Below are 18,989 nucleotides of genomic sequence, written 5' to 3'. Positions count from 1 at the left end.
ATATGATCGAAATATACACCATATAGTGTCTATGTTGTATATAGATATGTATAATATATGTATATTTTGTATAAAGCATACATAATCTATATATTTAATATTGTTATAATACTTTTATTAGTATAACATATATATGCCACAAAGACATATAAAAGTATCCGAAGATTTTAAGTTGAATGCTCAGATTAACTCGCAACCTCAGGGTTGGAAGTAGAAAGTGTTTACCATCCGAGCAACCTCTTCTTGTCGACTAATTCGTCAATGATATTATGATTGAGAAGCTTATTGATAAAACACATAATTTTTCACAAGATGAAATAATTCCTTATTCATCAATCTGACATTTGCTGTGGGTAAAAAAAACAAAACAATCTATCTAAGTTTTGAACTATATTTCATAGCTTACATTTTGAATAAAATTTGAGAAAATTATGAACTTTTCCAAACAGTTTGTCTTAAACTATTGTTCAAGGCTTGTAGGGTGCAAAAACAACCACTGAATTATGTCCTCCGAATCCGAACGAGTTGGAGATGCCTGCAAAAAAAAAGATGAAATGAGGGTACTGTGATTGATTATCTATGTTGCTCGGACTCTTCAAAAATGTTGTTACACTCTCTGTCGGATCCTCCAACAATGCATTTTTGAAAAGTTGGAACAACATTCTATCTGTCTATAAGTGATCTGCCTTTCATTTCTTCTCATTCTTTCATTGTTTTATGGGTACTTTATTACTACTCCCTCCGCTTTAATTTGTTTGTCTGATTTTAACTTGATACGGAGTTCAAGAAAGCAAATAAGACTTTTGAATCTTGTGGTCATAAATTAAAGATACGTAGAGTGTACAAAAATGCTCATGCAACGGAGAAAGTACTATTAGCCAACTTTGTCAAGTGAGAACTGTGCATTAGGATTCAGGATAAACAGACATACCAACATTCACTTCATGTTGTTTCTTCACATTTGGAACGGTGTCAATCGTGACCTGGGGTTCTAATTCCTGCAAACGAAGAAGAGTGAAATAAGTCTCGGAATGGTTAAAGAACAGTTGAGATATCAGAGAATCAGAACGTGTTAAAACAGAGAAGTTAGTGAGTAGTACATATTGATTGATGGTTGGATGAAGCCATCCTGTTTTGATTGCCTTGATGGTTGCAATGGCTTCAATTCCACCAGCAGCCCCAAGTCCATGACCGATCATCGACTAATAAGTAACAACAGAAAACATAACTTGATTCAGTACTTAAGTACTCGTTTGCCATTCAAATATACGAATCAAATGAGCTTCAAATAACAGCAGAATAACGTTTAAACCAGCTAACGATAGTATATAGGTCTTGTAAGAAGAACAGATTGTTTTGTTTTCGTTCTAGTTTGAAATGAATTTCGAGTCTATTGGTAGAATAGACTAACATTTATATGATAGTTATGTAGTTAGTCATCGTAAGGAAGATAAACGTTGTTTTCACCTTTGTCCCGTTCATTTTGATTTCCGAGGTATCTTTGAAGACCTTCTTGATGGCATTGACCTCAGCCAAATCTCCAGCAAGAGTTGATGTTGCATGAGCATTTATATAGTTCACCTATTCAGAGTTAATATAACAATATGTATTATAACAGTATATACATAGTTTATGACATTTTCGATCTGAAAATGAACAAACAGTGTTACCTCTTCTGGAGAAATTCTGGCATCTAACAAACCCTTAGTAATGCAAGACGAAACTCCAAGTCCATCAGGGCGAGGATCGGTCATGTGATGAGCATCACAAGTAACTGCTCCTCCCAAGTACTCTGCGATGATATTAGCACCTCTTTTCAACGCGTGCTCCAAACTTTCCATGACCTGTTTGTGTGGAAATAACTCAATCAAGTCACTAACCGATGATATTGAACAAATGACATAAGATAAGAGCCAAAGCAAAAGAAAAAGTAGTCGAATTGATCTGTATACCAGGATACCAGAGCCTTCACCAACGACAAATCCATCACGATTCGTGTCCCATGGCCTTGAAGCCTTTTCATAATCATCATTTCTTTGAGACAAGGCCCGACAAGCTATGAAGCCACCAACACTAGCAGCTGTAACCCCAGCTTCCGTGCCACCTGCTACCATAATATCTGCATCACCCCTTCTTATATGATTTGCAGCGGCACAGAAGCTGTGATTGGCAGTTGCACAAGCCGTTGAAATGGAGTAATTCGGTCCCATTAGTCCGGTTTCTATAGCCAACAATGCTGATCCCATGTTGGTGATTGAGTAAGGAATGAAAAATGGACTTATTTTCTTGTATCCTCTTTGCAACAACGCTTCCACCCCGTCACTGAAAACCTTTACACCTCCCATCCCCGACCCAACCAAGACACCGATCCTCGTTTTGTCCATCTGCAACACACAAATTCAAGTCACATTTTATGCTTTTGATCATTTACAGCTCAAATTTTTCTTACTACCAATAAATAAACTCACAGTTTCAAGAACTTGTTGGCCAAGGTTAGCATCGTCAAGGGCTCTCTTTCCAGCAACGAGACAGTATCTCCAGCAGCTATCTAAACGACGATCATTCTTTCCATCTATGTAACCTTCGGAAGAGAAATCACGAATCTGTCCCGCGAACCTAACTGAGTAATTTGAGGCATCAAAAGAGTCTATTAAACTGATTCCACTCTGTCCTTCAAGAAGTTTGTTGTAAAAATTGTCGATATCACTTCCAAAGACTGAAACAAGTCCCATTCCGGTTATGACAACCCTTTTCTTCGGGTCCGTCTCTCTCTTGGGAGCTGAAACAGCTGGAGAAGCCATGGCTCTGATTCTTCCACATTTTACAGCTATGATAAAACAGCTCAGTAGATTAGAATCATTCGCGATAAGATCACAGAACATTGGCACAAACCAAACTTTGCCACAATGTTTATTCTCATAATAAAACGGAAAACTAAGAAGTAAGAAGCACAACACTATGATAATAAGAAAAATCCAACATCAACACAAAGGGTGTGTTCGACAAGTAGAAGTAGAGGAAACAAGTTTCACAAGTGACATTCTACACTGTTGTGTCCTCCCCACCTTCCAACACCCCACCCCGCACCCGTAGCCCCATCCCCACCACCTCACACCGCTACTCCACTCCCACCTCTCACAGTATCTGTCCAGAATATATACAAATACTTTTAAGATAACATTTTCCTTCGTATCGAACACATCCAAAACAAACATCCAGCTGAGAAATGAAGTTACATTATTCATGAACTATTATCAGAACGAAAGTTAATAGACTGGAAATACAAATGCAAGGGAAAGATATCATCAGTAAAACCAAAGGGGTGAAGGATCCCACGTTCACGCAGGGCTCGGTGAAGAGCCTCACTCCAAGGGATGCAATGTAGGCAGCCTATTCTGATACAAGCATCAGTGGCTGATTCCACAGCTCGAACACATGACAAGTCCCACACAGTGTATTCAGAAACAGTAAATCACTAAAAGATCCAGCAGTATATTCAAAGAAACATCATCAACAACAACATATTTAGTATGATCCCACAAGTAGGATTTGTCGAGGATGAAGTGTACGCAGATCTTACCCCAACCTTGTCTAAGGTAGAGACGTTGTTTCCGATACACATACATCATATTCCCACATTTTCTCCACAGAGTTAGGCAATATCATACTCCATTTTTATAAGGTGAAGAATCAAACTTTCATTAACAAGGTGGGATTCAGTAACTAAATTAACCAACTGAGCTACTAAGATTTCCCTACGTATCTAGTTCTATAAACAAAGACCGGATTTTGTGTGCTCAACTGAATCTATTACTTTCAACTCGAACTATACATACATCTAAAAAAAAAACTTAAAATGTACATCTAACACACAAACATCACACTCATTTCCAAACTTGTAACTTCAAATCTTGAATCTGTCTCTTCTGTCTACTAATATACCATAAAAAAAATAATCAAGAATATCATATAATACCTTTTGACTTACAAGAAGCAGAGTTTGCTGTCAATTTCACAGTTTCAATAGCTCTAAGTCCATTATATTGTAAATGAGATCCACCATTGATTCTTGATTCTCTCTTCTTCAATATCAAATTAGAATAAGTAATACTACTCATTTTCTCAAACACAAAAAAACTAAATCTTCTTGTTTTTTTTTCCTTTTAATTCAACATAACATGTTGGTAGATATATAGGAAATTAGAAAAAGACAAGTCATAGAGAGATCCAAGAAAATGGAGTAAATAACAAAGTTTAAAATTTTAATTGCACATGGGATTTGGAGAATCCGCCTAAATATAGTAATATTTGCTAAGCAAGAAAATAGTATTAAAAAAAAGTGGCGATAAATGCAACCCATTAATATAGTAGTAGTATACTTTTTGTGACAGTTGCAGACTTAAATTCACAAGACCAAACAAGAAATGTGACATTAAAGGGGTGTTTGGTGTACTTGTTTATAGTCACAACAATGAGTACTTCCTTACCTCTGTACCAAAATAAATGTGATTTTAGGTCATTACACGTTTATTTATAAAATAATAAACATAAGATACTCCATCCTCTAGGTCATATTCCATTTGTCCCTATTTTTTCACTTTCGTTGGAGGAAAAGAGTATACATAAGTCATTTGTATATATGAGTCAATTTCATAACGAGAGATCTATTTTCCTTAATTAAATGTGGTTGGCAGATCGCTGACCCCAAGACCTTGGATTCTTCCAATTTGTTTTTGGATTGATCTAAAATTTCAATTCTTCTCTATTTCATCATTTCATCAGATAAGACGTATCTTCTACCTATAAATATATTTTAAATATAATTTTTATATACTATCTGATTTGAAAACAGGTAGAAGTCATCGTAGATATCACACTTATTGAGTTTTTATTATCTTTAAAAAGAAGAGTTTTGGAGTAACTATTGATGTTTGTATTAGAATCTATATTGCTTTTTAATAAAGAAAATATAAAACTTGTAATTTACCTAGTTTTTTAATAAAGAAAAATTTACTACTATGAACAACTTGTAGACTAGGAGCATTCAATAGTAAAGTATCTTCTTTGGAGGCCTTCCTAAACTCTCAACTACTTCTTTTATTAAAATCAATTAATGACTTTAGTATTCATTTTTTAAGCGTAGATATTGAATATCGAATAATTATAATGTTATTTGTCCTGTAATATATATATTAATGAACAAGGTAAACATGTAAGTATATTAAGTATTTGCAATCGATCGCGGAATTAGAAATTTGGTGAAATATATATTTTTTTCTCTATTGTATTAAGGGTGTGCAAAATTAAATATGTCTTCATAATAACTAACATTTAATTTCTATATATCACATAATTTTTCAAAAAAAATGTACACCAGACCTCTTTCCGCCTAAGGTGGATCTGCGTATATCCACAACTAGTTTGAGTTTTTTTTTTGTTGGTATAAAAGTCGATTAATCGTGATTTAAGATCTTCTTATATTAAAGTCAAATGGAGCAATTACCTGTCTATTTCCTCATTCAATGAGAAAAAAATTCAAGGTTTGCGAACTTTTCATTGCATAAAAGGACCATTTGGGACCCAACATATGCAGGATCATAGACCGGTCTCATTCCGAAAGGGTGTGATGTTAATCGTCTATCTCGACATAAACATTAATGACTGATTACACGAATTGAACTCATGAACTATATGTAGGTCCTACAACGATAACATAACTTTACCATTGATTCAAAGTTTCCTTCCTAATTTTTCATTGCATGACCTAATTAATTTAAAATTTACATGATAAATATTTTGACATTTCACTTCAACGAAGCAAACTAAACTATCAATAAATTAAATTAAAGTATGTTCATGTTCGTTACATCTTGATATTAAGTGAAACAATTAAAGTATATTTACAATATGATTTGAATATCACGTGATATAATCTGACTCGAATACCACACGATAGAAAATTAAATAGAGGTGAGGAGTCATCAGATTTTGCAGGTTTTTGAAAGTATAAAGAAAAGAAAATTGAAGATAAAAATATCCCATAATATATTAAGTTCCTGTTTAATTAGATTGAATATTTGATAAAATAGTTTTCCAAGGCATTGACTATTTGACAGGTTCCCCACCCACCAATGATTTTGTAAGATATGCTATTCATGACTTATTCAATGAAATTAATTTGAGACTTCTTCTTCTTTGCAACGATAATATGTCTTTTAAATTACGTCATGGGTATTATATGAATTTGTGTATGCACTATAAGACTCAACATTTTCCTTTTTTATTTTGACGTGAAAATAGTCTAAGATAATTATTATATTTTGCAAAATTCTTATTAATTAGGTCTTTTTGGTCATAAGTGGATTAATATTTAAACAAATAAAAAAAATAGGATAGTAAAAGTAGACATGAAAATAACTTAACAAGAGATCCTTCAATAACAAAATAACTTAGCAAAACATGACATTTGTTAATCAAATTTAAACTATGTACTGACCGTTTACTAAAGTCGATTTTGTATGAAAGATGAAACAAACAAAGTTATAACATGAATTGAATATGAAATTAATTATCTCGAGATTATTATTTCTTATCATGTAGAGACAGATGACCCGTCATAAATAAATGAGCAACTTTCACATATAACAAACATAAAAATCATATTTGTATGTTATAGCTATAGTTTGCATAATTGCACTCCATAGCAAAATTTATATTTGCTACGAAACTTTTGATTTGTATAATTCGCTAGATACATCCAATTTTATACAAATTGTTCAGTTTTGTATAAATTCATTTATACATTGTAATTTGTATAATACGATCTGTATTTGTATAATTATAAGTGTAGAACAAAAATATATGTATTTGTATTTGTATATACACTTTTCTCTCACTTTATACAAACACAAACGTATTTTATACATTTGTATATCGAATGAGTAATTGTATACCGAAAATGACTAATTATATACCGAACCAGATGACAAAAAAATGGAATGCTTGCTTGAATTAAAAATAAAATGAACTATAACTATAACATTTAATTTGAATTAATAGTTTGTTATTTCATACAATTTTCTCTAAATAGAAATCCATGTATATGGTCATCACTCATCGGTGTTGAAGAGGCGAACAAGCCCAGAGATCAAACGGGTCTAGGTCCAAACTAGTGGGCCCATTAACCAAAGCCCAAAAGACGTCCTTTTTATTTCTTTTCAAATTGTTGGAACTATTTTTTGGAAAACATTTTATTCCTTTTTGAGACTATTTGCAATGAAATTTTACGATTTTTGCGGGAAAAAAATTCTTGTTCTTTTTTTAATGATATAACGTTTGTTTAGAGTTTTACAACATATACACAAGGATATTATTAGATGTGTGGATATACTTATTAAGCGGGTGAATACAAATAGACATATATAATGTATATCATGTGGAGATACACAAGGATACAATCATGTGCCGATACACTTATTAAGCATATAAATATAATATATTGTACTATTATTTTGTGCGGGGATATAATATATTGCGCTACATAAAATTATATACACACTTATACACTTATAATGTATAAGATATACAATGTATTTCATATTGTGTTTTCCACTCTGTTATGGAGCTAAAATATTGCTACCAAATCAAGTAAAATCTCACTATTTTTCATAAATTTGAATGCTAGACAAAATTTTCCCCTCCTTTTTATCTTTTCAAATTGTTGGAATTTTTCTCCAAACCTTTTTATTTTTACTTTTAGAATTTTTGACTTACCAATTTGAAGATGTAATTTTCCATTTTTTGCAAAAATAAAATAAAAATACTTTTTTTAATGACATTTGGTTGAAACAATTTTGCGAAAAAAACTGGGGAAAAATAAAAAGTATTATTATGTCATTTTTTTCCGAAAATACAAAGCCACCTAATTTAAAAGGCCCACACCACATCAACCTTGTTGTTTCATGTGACAACACATAAATAACACGTGTTATTCCACGTCACAGCTCACAAGTGTATAAAAGAGTCTTAACTTAGCAACTAAGCACCAAAAAAATATAATAAAAATAAAAATAATAAAAATTCCTCATGTGAACATAAATCTTTTTTCTCATTGGAGTGGAAGCTACTAGTAAATTTACAAGATTTGTATGACCTTCTAGAAATTATCCTTATCCATTTTAAATATAAGATATATACTTTAAATTATTTACTGATTTTGTCTTATGTCATATAAAATAGAAGTATATATATATTTTCACGTAAGCTACATGTGTTTTACGTCTTTAATTTTATTAGTATAAATTTAAAAACTTTTACATCAACACATATATTCAATATAATTTTATAAGTGGTGTATTCAAAAGATAGTGCATATGGTACACAATATTATCCTTATTATGTTAAGATAGAAAACTATTTATGTTAGATCTTGCATTAAAATCAAGTATGAAAATGAAATACAATTTAAAAGTCATGCTAGAGTAAATTGAATGAGAAAAATAAATTTATGAATCACGTTAATTTGAAAAATGAATTTTTAAAAATGCTTTTGCATGCCACATTTAGTTGTTAAATCAGTAAATGAAATGAATATTTCATGCCATTATTGAAATTAAGTAATGAATTAACCAGTTATCAAGTTTTAATCCTGCTTTAAAAATACAAAAAAGGAAAAAAAAAGTAAAAGCAAAGAGGATAAATATTTTGGTAAAGTATAAAGGAAGGAAATAAAATCATTATTGGAGATGATTGAGAATATCTTTATGAAAAATTTAACAAAATAGAATATAAAACAAAATTTTAGAGTCCCAATTATCTAATGATTATTTTATCTTTATGTTTCATATTAGTTTTTTTTCTTTCTACCCAGGGTTAATAACTGATATTCCTTTTAACTTTTTCGACAAATTTTATTTAGACCGTTAAATTTAGCTTATTAAAATTGAGCATATAATCAGATGATAAAATATTTTTAGTAGATATTTTTCATTGAAAATCTTTAGAGGAATATCACTTATTAATCCAAGATAAAGAGAAAAAAAACTAATGTGAGACATAAAAGATAAAATAATCAGTTTATTATTATATATAATAGGTAATTAAGTTAGCTTTTTATTTTTATATAAAATAAATGAACATTTGAGAATACGTATAATTATTTTTCCAAAATTGAAATCTAAGATATCTCATATAAATAATTTATCATATATTTAAATATGTTATAATTTAAATATTTTTTAAAAAAAAATTATTGACAAATTTAAATGACAAACACCAATTTCTTGTCGTTTTCCGAGCTTTTCTAAACCGCGTGATTTTTTATTTTGTTTGCCGTCATCGCTCTCTCATTCGCCCACCTAATATAGATCCAAAATCTAATTAATTATTATCTTTAAGTACTAATAAAATTTAATATCATTTAATTTATTTTTCAAATCGATTAAATAAATATAAATTACTTTTTTTTTTCCACCCCGATATCCGATACCACATTGCAGCTCATCTAGATTCGAATTCGCGTCGAGAAGTCCCACATTGAGGGGTAAAGCACACTTCCTAACAAAGGCTACTCCGTACATGAGGAGGCTCGAACTCGAGACCTATTGGTTAAAAATAAATAAGTACTTACCACTCCACCACAACTCTTATTGGTAATACAAATTACTTGTTCTTTAAATAATTTGCTCAAAAAACTTCTAGCAAAAAAGTAATTTCTTTCAAAGAAATAGATTTTATAAGTGTTGGAATCTATCGGAAACAAGCTATCTAGATCTGTTCACACTCTTCCTCTTTCATTATGTTATTACCGTAAATAGATTTTGAAAGCTTGACTAAATAAGCTATGAGTCATATAAAGATAAAAGTAATGTATTTGTATTATAATAACATCATTTCATAAATAAATTTCATGAGATATAGTAGTACTAATTATTATTAGATACTCCTACAAAAAAATAATAACACTATGATGGATTAAAAATACTTCACTCCTCTTGGATCCCATCAAATTTCTTCCCTTTTTCCTTTTTTTCCACTTTTCCTTTTTATTAAGTACATGTTTACTTTTCACACTCTCCTTTAACAATCTCACACGCCATCCCCCACCCCCACCCCCACGCCCACCCCACCACACTCCTCACCCACCCCACCATCCTCTTTTTCTTAGAAATTTCCTCAACCCCATTACACCTTAATTCCATATAAACTCAACCACCTTCTCCATCTTCACAATAAAGTTTCAATCTTTATACAAATTCCTCACTTGGGTATTCAAGAAAAGTGCAAAAAAAGTAGAAAAATCCATTCTCACAATAAAGTTTCGATCTTTACACAATTTCCTCACTTGGGTATTCAAGAAAAGTGCAAAAAAAAGCAGAAAAAATCATTCTTTTCACAGTAAAGCTTGAATCTTACACAATTTCCTCACTTGGGTATTCAAGAAAACCGCAAAAAAAAAGCTCATGGAGATCAACAACAACAACAATCAATCATCTTTCTGGCAGTTCAGTGACCAGCTTCGTCTGCAGAACAACAACTTAGCAAATCTCTCTTTGAATGATTCAATCTGGAGCAGTAACTATGGCTCTAAAAGGCCTGAAGAAAGAAGAAATTTTGATATCAGGGTAGGTGGTGACCTCAACTCTACTGCTAATACTTCTTCAAACAAGTCAAATTACAATCTTTTTAGCAACGATGGCTGGAAAATTGCTGACCCATCTGCTCTCACGGCGGCGAACGGCGGTGGTGCTGCCGGAAAAGGGGTACTTGGGGTTGGTTTAAATGGTGGATTCAACAAAGGGGTTTACTCAAATCAAGCTTTGAACTTCAGTTATAGTAAGGGTACTAATAATGTTGCAGTAGGTACAAGGGGGATAAATAAGAAATTTGGTAAAGGATTTTTTGAAGATGAGCATAAAAGTGTGAAGAAGAATAACAAGAGTGTTAAAGAGAGTAACAAGGATGTTAATAGTGAGAAACAGAATGGTGTTGATAAAAGGTTTAAGACTTTGCCACCAGCAGAATCTTTGCCAAGAAATGAGACGGTTGGTGGATATATTTTTGTTTGCAACAATGATACTATGGCTGAGAATCTCAAAAGGGAGCTCTTTGGTAAGTTATCTTTTTCTTTTGTTCTCACTTTTTTTGGCTTGTTTGTTTTTGTTTGGTATTTTTGTGATGCTTGCTGTTTGTAGTTAGATTTTTTGACTAATAGGTGGAATTGAGTTATGTTGAATGGATCTTGATTGGTTTAATAGGATGCTAAATAGGCAATTGGTAAAGATTTTTGTTTGAAGAATTGAGAGACTAAAAGCAATCTTATTCTAGATTTGTTCTCCTTTATGTTCTAGAAATTGTGGTTGAATAGTGTCAAAGTTTGAATCTTTACATCTAGTAATGGTTTTCTAGTATTGATTATTTGTTGTTTTGGCTTGATTGGTATTTTTTTTTTTTGATGTGTGTTGTTGGTAGTTAGATTTTTTGGCTAATAGATGAAGCTGAGTTATGTTGAATGGATCTTGATTGGTTTAATAGGATGCTAAATAGGCAATTGCTAAAGATTTGTTTGAAGAATTGAGAGACTAAAAACAATCTTAATCTAGATTTGTTCTCCTTTATGTTCAAGAAATTGGTTCAAGATTGTTTAGATTAAAAACAATCTTAATCTAAAGATCTGTTGAAGAATTGAGAGTAAAAGCAATCTTAATCTAGATTTTATTCTCCTTTATGTTCAAGAAATTGGTTGAATAGTGTTAAAGTTTGAATCTTTACATCTTGTAATGGTTTTTCTAGTATTGATTATTCTCAGACAGAGAAAATCACACTTTTAGCTTCATTAAGATCTGTGTTTCTGTTTAATAAAAAGAGGATTCTGTAATTGACTCTTACCAGTTTAGAGTGAGTGATAATCCATTCAATTGATGCGATGAATTACGCTGTTAGCTCCATTAAGATTTATGCTCCTGTTTAATAAAACATAGTATTCTTAATCAACTCCATTAAGATTGGTGTTTTTTCTGATACTACTACAATTATATTTCAGGCTTGCCCCCACGTTACAGGGACTCAGTTAGGCAAATAACACCTGGATTGCCTCTTTTTCTGTACAACTACTCGACCCATCAGCTTCACGGAGTATTTGAGGTTTGTAATTTTGTGCATCTCTATACTATATCTGCATTATACATTGTTGATAGAAATGGAGAATTTAGTAGGACTATCCCATTCTTTTTGTTTTGTTTTGTCGAGCTAATGCATAAACCACTGCAGGCTGCAAGCTTTGGTGGGTCAAATATTGATCCATCGGCCTGGGAGGACAAGAAGAACCCTGGTGAATCTCGCTTTCCTGCTCAGGTAAGGAAGTTATTCCACATATTATTTCTTTTGGATTCGAACTAAAAGATCTATATAGGCGATACCAATTAGTTGGGTGTATGTTATGATCATGTTAGTATTAGTTTTTGTTTGCATTTCATTTTGTACAATACTGGTTTGAGAGTGAGCTTAAGTGGAGCAACATGGTCGGTGAGGATTCATATTAGCCCATCCAACTTACTTAGGACTGAGACATAGTTGTCGTGTAGTATTTGGATCGTCATCAAAAGTTGATTAGTGTGACTAGCCTACCATCTTTGCTTTGATTTACCTGACTAAAGTTAATAGTGTGTACTTGGTTCAACTTGAAGATGTATTACAATCAATCTAAATCGGAACCCGTTGCAGACATAATGAACTAAATAGAAGCGTGCTCTGTCTAATTAAGCTGTTAGACGAGATGGTCACACATTTTGACAAAATGCTTAGAGTTGTTTTTTGTTGAATCTCGACTTATCTCTTCTTTGATTACAGGTTCGTGTCGTGACAAGGAAAGTCTGTGAACCACTTGAAGAGGATTCATTCAGGCCAATCCTTCACCACTACGATGGCCCTAAATTCCGCCTCGAGCTAAACGTTCCAGAGGTAATTACTATCTCCATCGATTGGTTTCATCGTCTAAACATGAAGCAAACGAAATCCTTCGCTTAACATGAGTGTATTTTCTTGCAGGCTATTTCTCTTCTCGACATTTTTGAAGAGAACAAGAACTAAATGAATGTTCTTGTATTACAAGCAGAGAATGGACAATATACCATTATAAAGGAAGAAACAAAAAGAGTTGATTAGAGAAAAAGAGTTTGCTTCTAGTAATACTGAAGAGAGTTTGCAGAGCAGAAAAAAAAAACTATCTATCTATTGTATATAGATATATACATAAATCCAGAATATAATGATCTGGAAAAACACTTTTTGTGTGGAGACAAATATTATTATATTACTATATTGTGTAATCCAGCAGGAATTTGCTGTATAATAATAAGTGAAATATGAGTAAAAAAAACAAGTTATATTTGGTTATTACTACCCTATTATTTCCTCTTTGCTATATCTAAAATGCATTTGGTGTATATTTTGTTTTTGATTTTTCACTTACCTGCATTGAGGCTCGACTGATTCGGTTCGTATAGGGCCTCAGTTGGCGATAGTGCTACTTATGAAGGATTTTTAAATACACAGGTCTTGAATTCGAGACTACTAGTTAAGTTAGATCGGTAAGATAGTCTAAAATGCCTTGGTTCTTTTGGTACAAGTAGAGAATTTGGATTTGGAATTATTTTGTAATTAGACTATTAAGAGGCAAGCAAAGAGTTTATTGTTAGCAAAATTTGAGAGATTTAGGGTGTGTTTGGTATGAAGAGAAATTGGAAAATATTCTTTTAGAAAAAATATTAAAGTTTCTTTACGTATTTTCTCGTATTTGGACTTAGATTCGTAAATAGATTATGTTAAAGATACTTGTATACGTATAATCTAAATAAAATAATATGAGTCGTGGGAATGCATTGTGATCCGTGGAAAGTTAGAGCTAGAATACGTTTTTGAGATATCGGTCATGATTAAAAGAAGTAGTAATACTTTTTTTCTAATTATTTTTAGATTAGATGATATGATTATGTGAAAAGCACAATTAGTTGAACTCAAAATTAGTAGTCACAAGATTGGTTGCAAGAAATTGTCAACATAGTAAGGATCTAATGGTCCAAAAAAGGTTACATGAAAATTTTATGTATTTGGTTGTGGAATAATTGAACAAAAAGTTTGATTATTTCAAATTTTATTATAAACTTGTTGAAATGTCACAACTCACAACCAAAAAAAGAAAAAATGGTTCAACTGTTCTTTCACGGCACTTCATTGGCAAAAATTGACCAAGTCTTTGGTGATATAAAATAATATATTTGTTTTATGTGTCAATTCCAAGTTAAAAAAACTTTAGTGGTAGTTGACCCTAGCATTTGATTTAAAAGTTTATTCCAAAGAAGTTCATACACTTAGAATCCTTATTAGGTAATTATTAATTTTTTCCTTATAATATGATAATTTAGTAAGATTTTTTTTTACTAATATATTACATTGTATTCATTAGTGCATAAAACTTGAATCCTTTGATTTAGACATTTTTCTAAGATTAAGTAGATTGGTTGGTCACCAAAACCAATTTAAAGATGGGCATGTGAAGTTGATGAGATTTTTGTGTGTACTTTTCTTTTTAATATTGTGTATTAAATTTGTATTTTTCTTCTATATAAATGAAAAAAAAACCTTATTCTTGTGTATTAATCTTATTAAAATCTATCAATATGCTCAATATAACTTTTACTAAAAGAGATTACAAATATAACAAGGAAAAGACATATGGAACCACAACAAACAACAACAATAATAACATATTCAACGTAATTTTATAACTGTGGAATAGAGAAAATGGTTTCAATAGATCCTCGACTCAAAAGAAAAGTTTCTGAAGTTGGATTGAAAGGAACAAATGGACCTAAAGTGCATATTTCAATAAATTAAAAGTTTTATATATTTAATTATACATCACAATAGCCAATTATATAATTTATCAATAATCTAAGGACAAAATGTATTATCAAACAAAAAAGAAAATGTTAATAGTATGTAATTGTTTTGTCGGTGATTAAAATTTTAATTTTCTTAAATCTTTAAATTATCCTTTGTTATAATTTGGAAATATTGTTCATCATGTGACAAACTTTACAAGTTTCTAGAATGTCCTATTTTTAAAATTATTTAATGCACTATAATATTCTTTTATTAATGAAAATGGACCAAGTTCATGTATTTGCCAACCATCACATGGTTGGTATATACTCTTATGTAATTCCTTAAAGATACCTTTTTAATAATCAAGAAATTTCAAAAATCATGGTTTGAGATTTAAAATTAGTCAATAATAAGCTCATTTTTATCTATTATTTTCTCTACTTAAATATTAGACTTCTGCTGATAAGTTCATGTTGAAAGAAGTCACAAAAACTATCTGAAGGTTCTCTTTTAACTTGAGTCGTGTGTCATGGACAATATACTATCCTTATATTTCATCTTATGTAGGTATATGTCTCAAGATTCAATAATTTTTTCTAACGTAAAGTCAAGTGAAAACTTAAAAAAATTACTTATTGCGCTCTTATCACTAAACTAAAGTCGTATAGACGAAGTTTACAAAAGAGCTTTTTAACACATTAGTTTTCAGCCCACAAGGCTGGGCCTAATACATGAGCTTGGCCCATTATCATTAATACACAATTGGAGACTACGTGGTAGCGGGAGGGTTCATTATATATGATATTTGAGTTTTTCAAAATTTAATATTTTTTGTTTAGATGGTGTATATGTATAAAGAAATTTATTAAATATTTATAAATATTTGATTAGAAATTCAATTTTTATGTTATATTAACTAAAGATCATTATAGAAATTTATAAACTTTAAATTCTAAATCCATTTTGGTGACAAGTTAAAACTCTATACTGCATTTTATGCTCAACATTAAAATTGTTTAGAGAAAATCTGAAGAATTGAACAAAATCCAATATCAACTCTGTTTTCCCCTAATATCAATCTATTTTTCTGTCACATGGAAATTAAGAACTTTACTAAAAAAAACTTGTATTTTATCCGTCATTAAGTAAAATATTACAGATCAAGAGGTAATTGGTTCGAACCCAATAAGGTCCTTTCCACTCCCTATTTATTTTCTTACCTTGTTGTATTGAGGTGCGAATTTGAGGAAGCGCAAGGGGTTCAACAAAACTTCCTTCGAAAAATTAAACTGTATACTATCCATAATACAAATCATTCAATTAAAAACTTCATATTTTCCATATTACTGAATTGCCAAACCATGAAAAAGTATACAAAATCCAATCACAAAAACTATATATATGCAAAAGTAGTTGCATACATGCATGTTGAGAATCTAGGAACCTAATACTAAGTTCGTAACGACTTCATAAAGTAACAACATCACTCTGTATTCACTGATTTAAAATCTTTTAAGTATTCGTACGATAATACATACAATTATTCAATTGCAAATAGGGCAATGAATCAAACCATTCTCATTACACTCAGGACATCTCTCCTTAACATCCCCATTCACAACTTTGCAACTTCCTCCACAATCAAAACATGGCACAAACCTAGCACCACCACACCCTTCACATCCTAACCTCCCCACACCCCTCTCCACCCTAGCCCAATTCAATATCCTCCCGAGTCGCTTCGTCTCGTTCAGGTGCACCACTTCCTCCACTCCGCCAATGTACCTCCCTTTCACAAACAACCTCGGTACTCCCGCATTCTCCCCATCTCCAAGCAACTCCTTCAGCTCTTGACGAAACTCGCCATGCAACGCCACGTCACGCTCGTCAAAAACCACCCTATGAGATTCCAAAATTAACCTCACTTTATTACAATCCTCAAATGTGCGACGCACGCCACCTAGCGACGTCGTGTAGACGACCAATGAGTCATCGCCATGTGGTGGGCACTTTTCGAGGTAGTCACTTAAAGGGTTAAACTTTATAAAAGTTGGAACATTCCCTTCTTTTTCCCTTTCCATTTTGTCCCTCAACAAAAATATATTCTCTTTTACTGGCTTGTACCCTTCATCAGAGTGAGTCCTTTGATGTGCTACTTCCCCATTATGAACAACAATTTGAGTATCATTTTTTTTGTTGAATTTTTGGAAATTTTTATTTTCCTCTTTTTTCTTGAATTCATTGTTTTTTTTGGAATCCTTTGATGATAATTTGGATTCAAGTTCTTCAAGGGTATGAAAGGAAAAACTCTTTCTTGGAATTTTTCTTTTTGGTGAACCGCCGCCATCTTCCGCCGCCTCGAGTGGCGGTGGAGGCGGCGCCGGTAGGGCAAGGAGGGTTTTCTTAGGTGATTTTTGTGGTGGTGGATTTTGTAGAGTGGGTTTTAAATCTTCTAAGGCTTTGCTAACTTCATCCCAAGATTTAGGAGAATCATCAATAGAAGAGTTGAGTTTTTCAAGAATTGGTTGTACTACTTTTATTGGCTTCTCATCTTCGTCTAGCTCGTCTTGATCCAACTCATCTTCTTCCACCTATTTTTAATATTAATATATCATGTCAAGTCATCGATAAAATAAATTAAATATAGAAGTATACATGAAATTATTAATAATCTTTCAAATAAGGGCGGAGTTAGAGGGGAGAAATTAACTTCTCCGTCAAATTAAAAAACATCATACTATAGTCTATATACACATAAAATCAATGTTCTTTTTTAAAATTCTAGCTCCACTAACGTCTGATTTGGGACAACAATTGTATTTATAAATGCTTTAACATAGTAATATTTTTTTTGGAAATGAAACAGATGTCAAATATTTAGGGAATATTCAATAAAATGCAAATTAACTAGGATATCTATACATAAAAGTTATAGTATATTGTATGAGACGTTTTAAGCTTAATATAGGCAAAACCTTTACAATAACAAATACTCCTTACGTTTCAAATTATCTGTTGTATTTCTTATTTTCACGTCTTTAAAAAATATTAATTATGAGAGATTTTTGAACCTTGTGCCTTTGTTTATGTCTTCAGATATAATCTCTCTTCCATTAAATATTTATTCTTCTGAATTGTTTATAGTCTTCGAGAACAATTACTACTAAGGATAAAGCGAGAAACTAATTATGTGTTGAGATAATTATTTCTTAGAAATCATGACATGTAATGTTCAATTCTTATTAGTTTATCATTCCTATTCTTTTGTGTGTGAGAAAGTTGATAAGTTGTAAACTAAGAATACCTTGTTGTTGTTGGCACCTTTGAGCCATGGCTCTTCAATGGAGTTGATATCGAACACGGCGAAGCTCGTCGGCGGAGGACGGTAGACGTCGACGGCAACCTCTATTCTCTTGGAGGAGGCACAACCCATACTTGACAAAGTTTACTTTGAATTTCAATGAAATATGTTTTTTTTTTAAGTTTTTCTAAGTTTGTGAGTTATGCTATGGAACTAACTAGGAGGAGTACATATGGATATAGTTTGGCCTTAAAAATGATATATGTGGTGTTTGGTATTGCCAATTGGTATTTAGACAACCAATTGAGAATTTAGACAAGATTTTGGATGAATGGATCTTGATACGACACGTGGCATATATTATTTTATATTCTTCATCCATTATCCTTAACCATGAGAAAATAAAATGAATTGAAAAGTAATATAACTCCAATTGTGGATGGAACTTAGGGTGTGTAGTATAAAGAAAAATGTTTTTCATTTAAAAAAAAAAACAACAAGTTTCTTGAAACTTTATAATGAGAATAAGAAAATAGTTTCATAAGTGGCTTTCTCAGCCCTCAGGCCTCAGCTGATTATCTCTTTCTTTTGCTTTTGGTTACTCATCCCTATAGCGTTTGCTTAAATTATATAAATTACTCTAAAAATAATATTTTATTTCTTCTTATTTATAAATATCAGAAAACAAACAAATAACTCATTTTTTTCAAGTAAATATTTCTCTCTTACCAAAACACTTGCCAACATCTAAGATAGATATTAACAGAGCTTAAGCGAGTTTCATTTCTACTGTTAAATTATTATA

At 31.5% G+C, this 18,989-nt stretch overlaps 3 protein-coding genes across 3 annotated transcripts; 1 reads left to right on the top strand and 2 right to left on the bottom strand.

The window, feature by feature from the left end:
- Positions 1-307: 307 nt before the first annotated feature.
- LOC125827109 (3-oxoacyl-[acyl-carrier-protein] synthase I, chloroplastic-like) lies at positions 308-4,280 on the bottom strand. Its single transcript, XM_049506470.1, has 8 exons — positions 3,977-4,280; positions 2,469-2,827; positions 1,953-2,384; positions 1,671-1,844; positions 1,468-1,581; positions 1,101-1,202; positions 932-998; positions 308-535 (listed from the first exon to the last, which is right to left on the bottom strand). Exons 1-8 carry the CDS (start codon positions 4,116-4,118, stop codon positions 468-470), a joined length of 1,458 nt encoding a protein of 485 aa, XP_049362427.1. The 5' UTR covers positions 4,119-4,280; the 3' UTR covers positions 308-467.
- Positions 4,281-10,216: 5,936 nt separating this feature from the next.
- LOC125826300 (B2 protein) lies at positions 10,217-13,151 on the top strand. The gene is made up of 5 exons (XM_049505621.1): positions 10,217-11,109; positions 12,041-12,141; positions 12,268-12,351; positions 12,847-12,957; positions 13,045-13,151. The coding sequence occupies exons 1-5, from the start codon at positions 10,461-10,463 to the stop codon at positions 13,084-13,086; spliced, it is 987 nt and encodes a 328-aa protein (XP_049361578.1). The 5' UTR covers positions 10,217-10,460; the 3' UTR covers positions 13,087-13,151.
- A 3,268-nt stretch (positions 13,152-16,419) lies between these two features.
- LOC125827043 (uncharacterized) lies at positions 16,420-18,421 on the bottom strand. Its single transcript, XM_049506401.1, has 2 exons — positions 18,188-18,421; positions 16,420-17,474 (listed from the first exon to the last, which is right to left on the bottom strand). The coding sequence occupies exons 1-2, from the start codon at positions 18,314-18,316 to the stop codon at positions 16,428-16,430; spliced, it is 1,176 nt and encodes a 391-aa protein (XP_049362358.1). The 5' UTR covers positions 18,317-18,421; the 3' UTR covers positions 16,420-16,427.
- Between the last annotated feature and the right edge of the window lie 568 nt (positions 18,422-18,989).

Source organism: Solanum verrucosum, unplaced genomic scaffold, assembly GCF_900185275.1.
Source record: "Solanum verrucosum unplaced genomic scaffold, falcon-dt-bn FXZP01000060.1, whole genome shotgun sequence".
In the NCBI taxonomy this organism is placed as follows: Eukaryota; Viridiplantae; Streptophyta; class Magnoliopsida; order Solanales; family Solanaceae; genus Solanum; species Solanum verrucosum.
Note: the sequence above shows the minus strand (reverse complement) of the source record. Positions and strands in the feature narration are given on the sequence as shown.

Excerpts from the sequence above, each read along its gene's own strand:
- LOC125827043 (XM_049506401.1), bottom strand. The coding sequence starts at position 18,316 with ATGGGTTGTGCCTCCTCCAAGAGAATAGAGGTTGCCGTCGACGTCTAC. Across the intron at positions 17,475-18,187 it reads AAGGTGCCAACAACAACAAG|GTGGAAGAAGATGAGTTGGA; the intron begins GTATTCTTAGTT and ends TATTAAAAATAG.
- LOC125826300 (XM_049505621.1), top strand. The coding sequence starts at position 10,461 with ATGGAGATCAACAACAACAACAATCAATCATCTTTCTGGCAGTTCAGT. Across the intron at positions 12,142-12,267 it reads AGCTTCACGGAGTATTTGAG|GCTGCAAGCTTTGGTGGGTC; the intron begins GTTTGTAATTTT and ends AAACCACTGCAG. Across the intron at positions 12,352-12,846 it reads AATCTCGCTTTCCTGCTCAG|GTTCGTGTCGTGACAAGGAA; the intron begins GTAAGGAAGTTA and ends CTTTGATTACAG.
- LOC125827109 (XM_049506470.1), bottom strand. The coding sequence starts at position 4,118 with ATGAGTAGTATTACTTATTCTAATTTGATATTGAAGAAGAGAGAATCA. Across the intron at positions 1,845-1,952 it reads GTGAAGGCTCTGGTATCCTG|GTCATGGAAAGTTTGGAGCA; the intron begins GTATACAGATCA and ends CCACACAAACAG. Across the intron at positions 1,582-1,670 it reads CCAGAATTTCTCCAGAAGAG|GTGAACTATATAAATGCTCA; the intron begins GTAACACTGTTT and ends AACTCTGAATAG.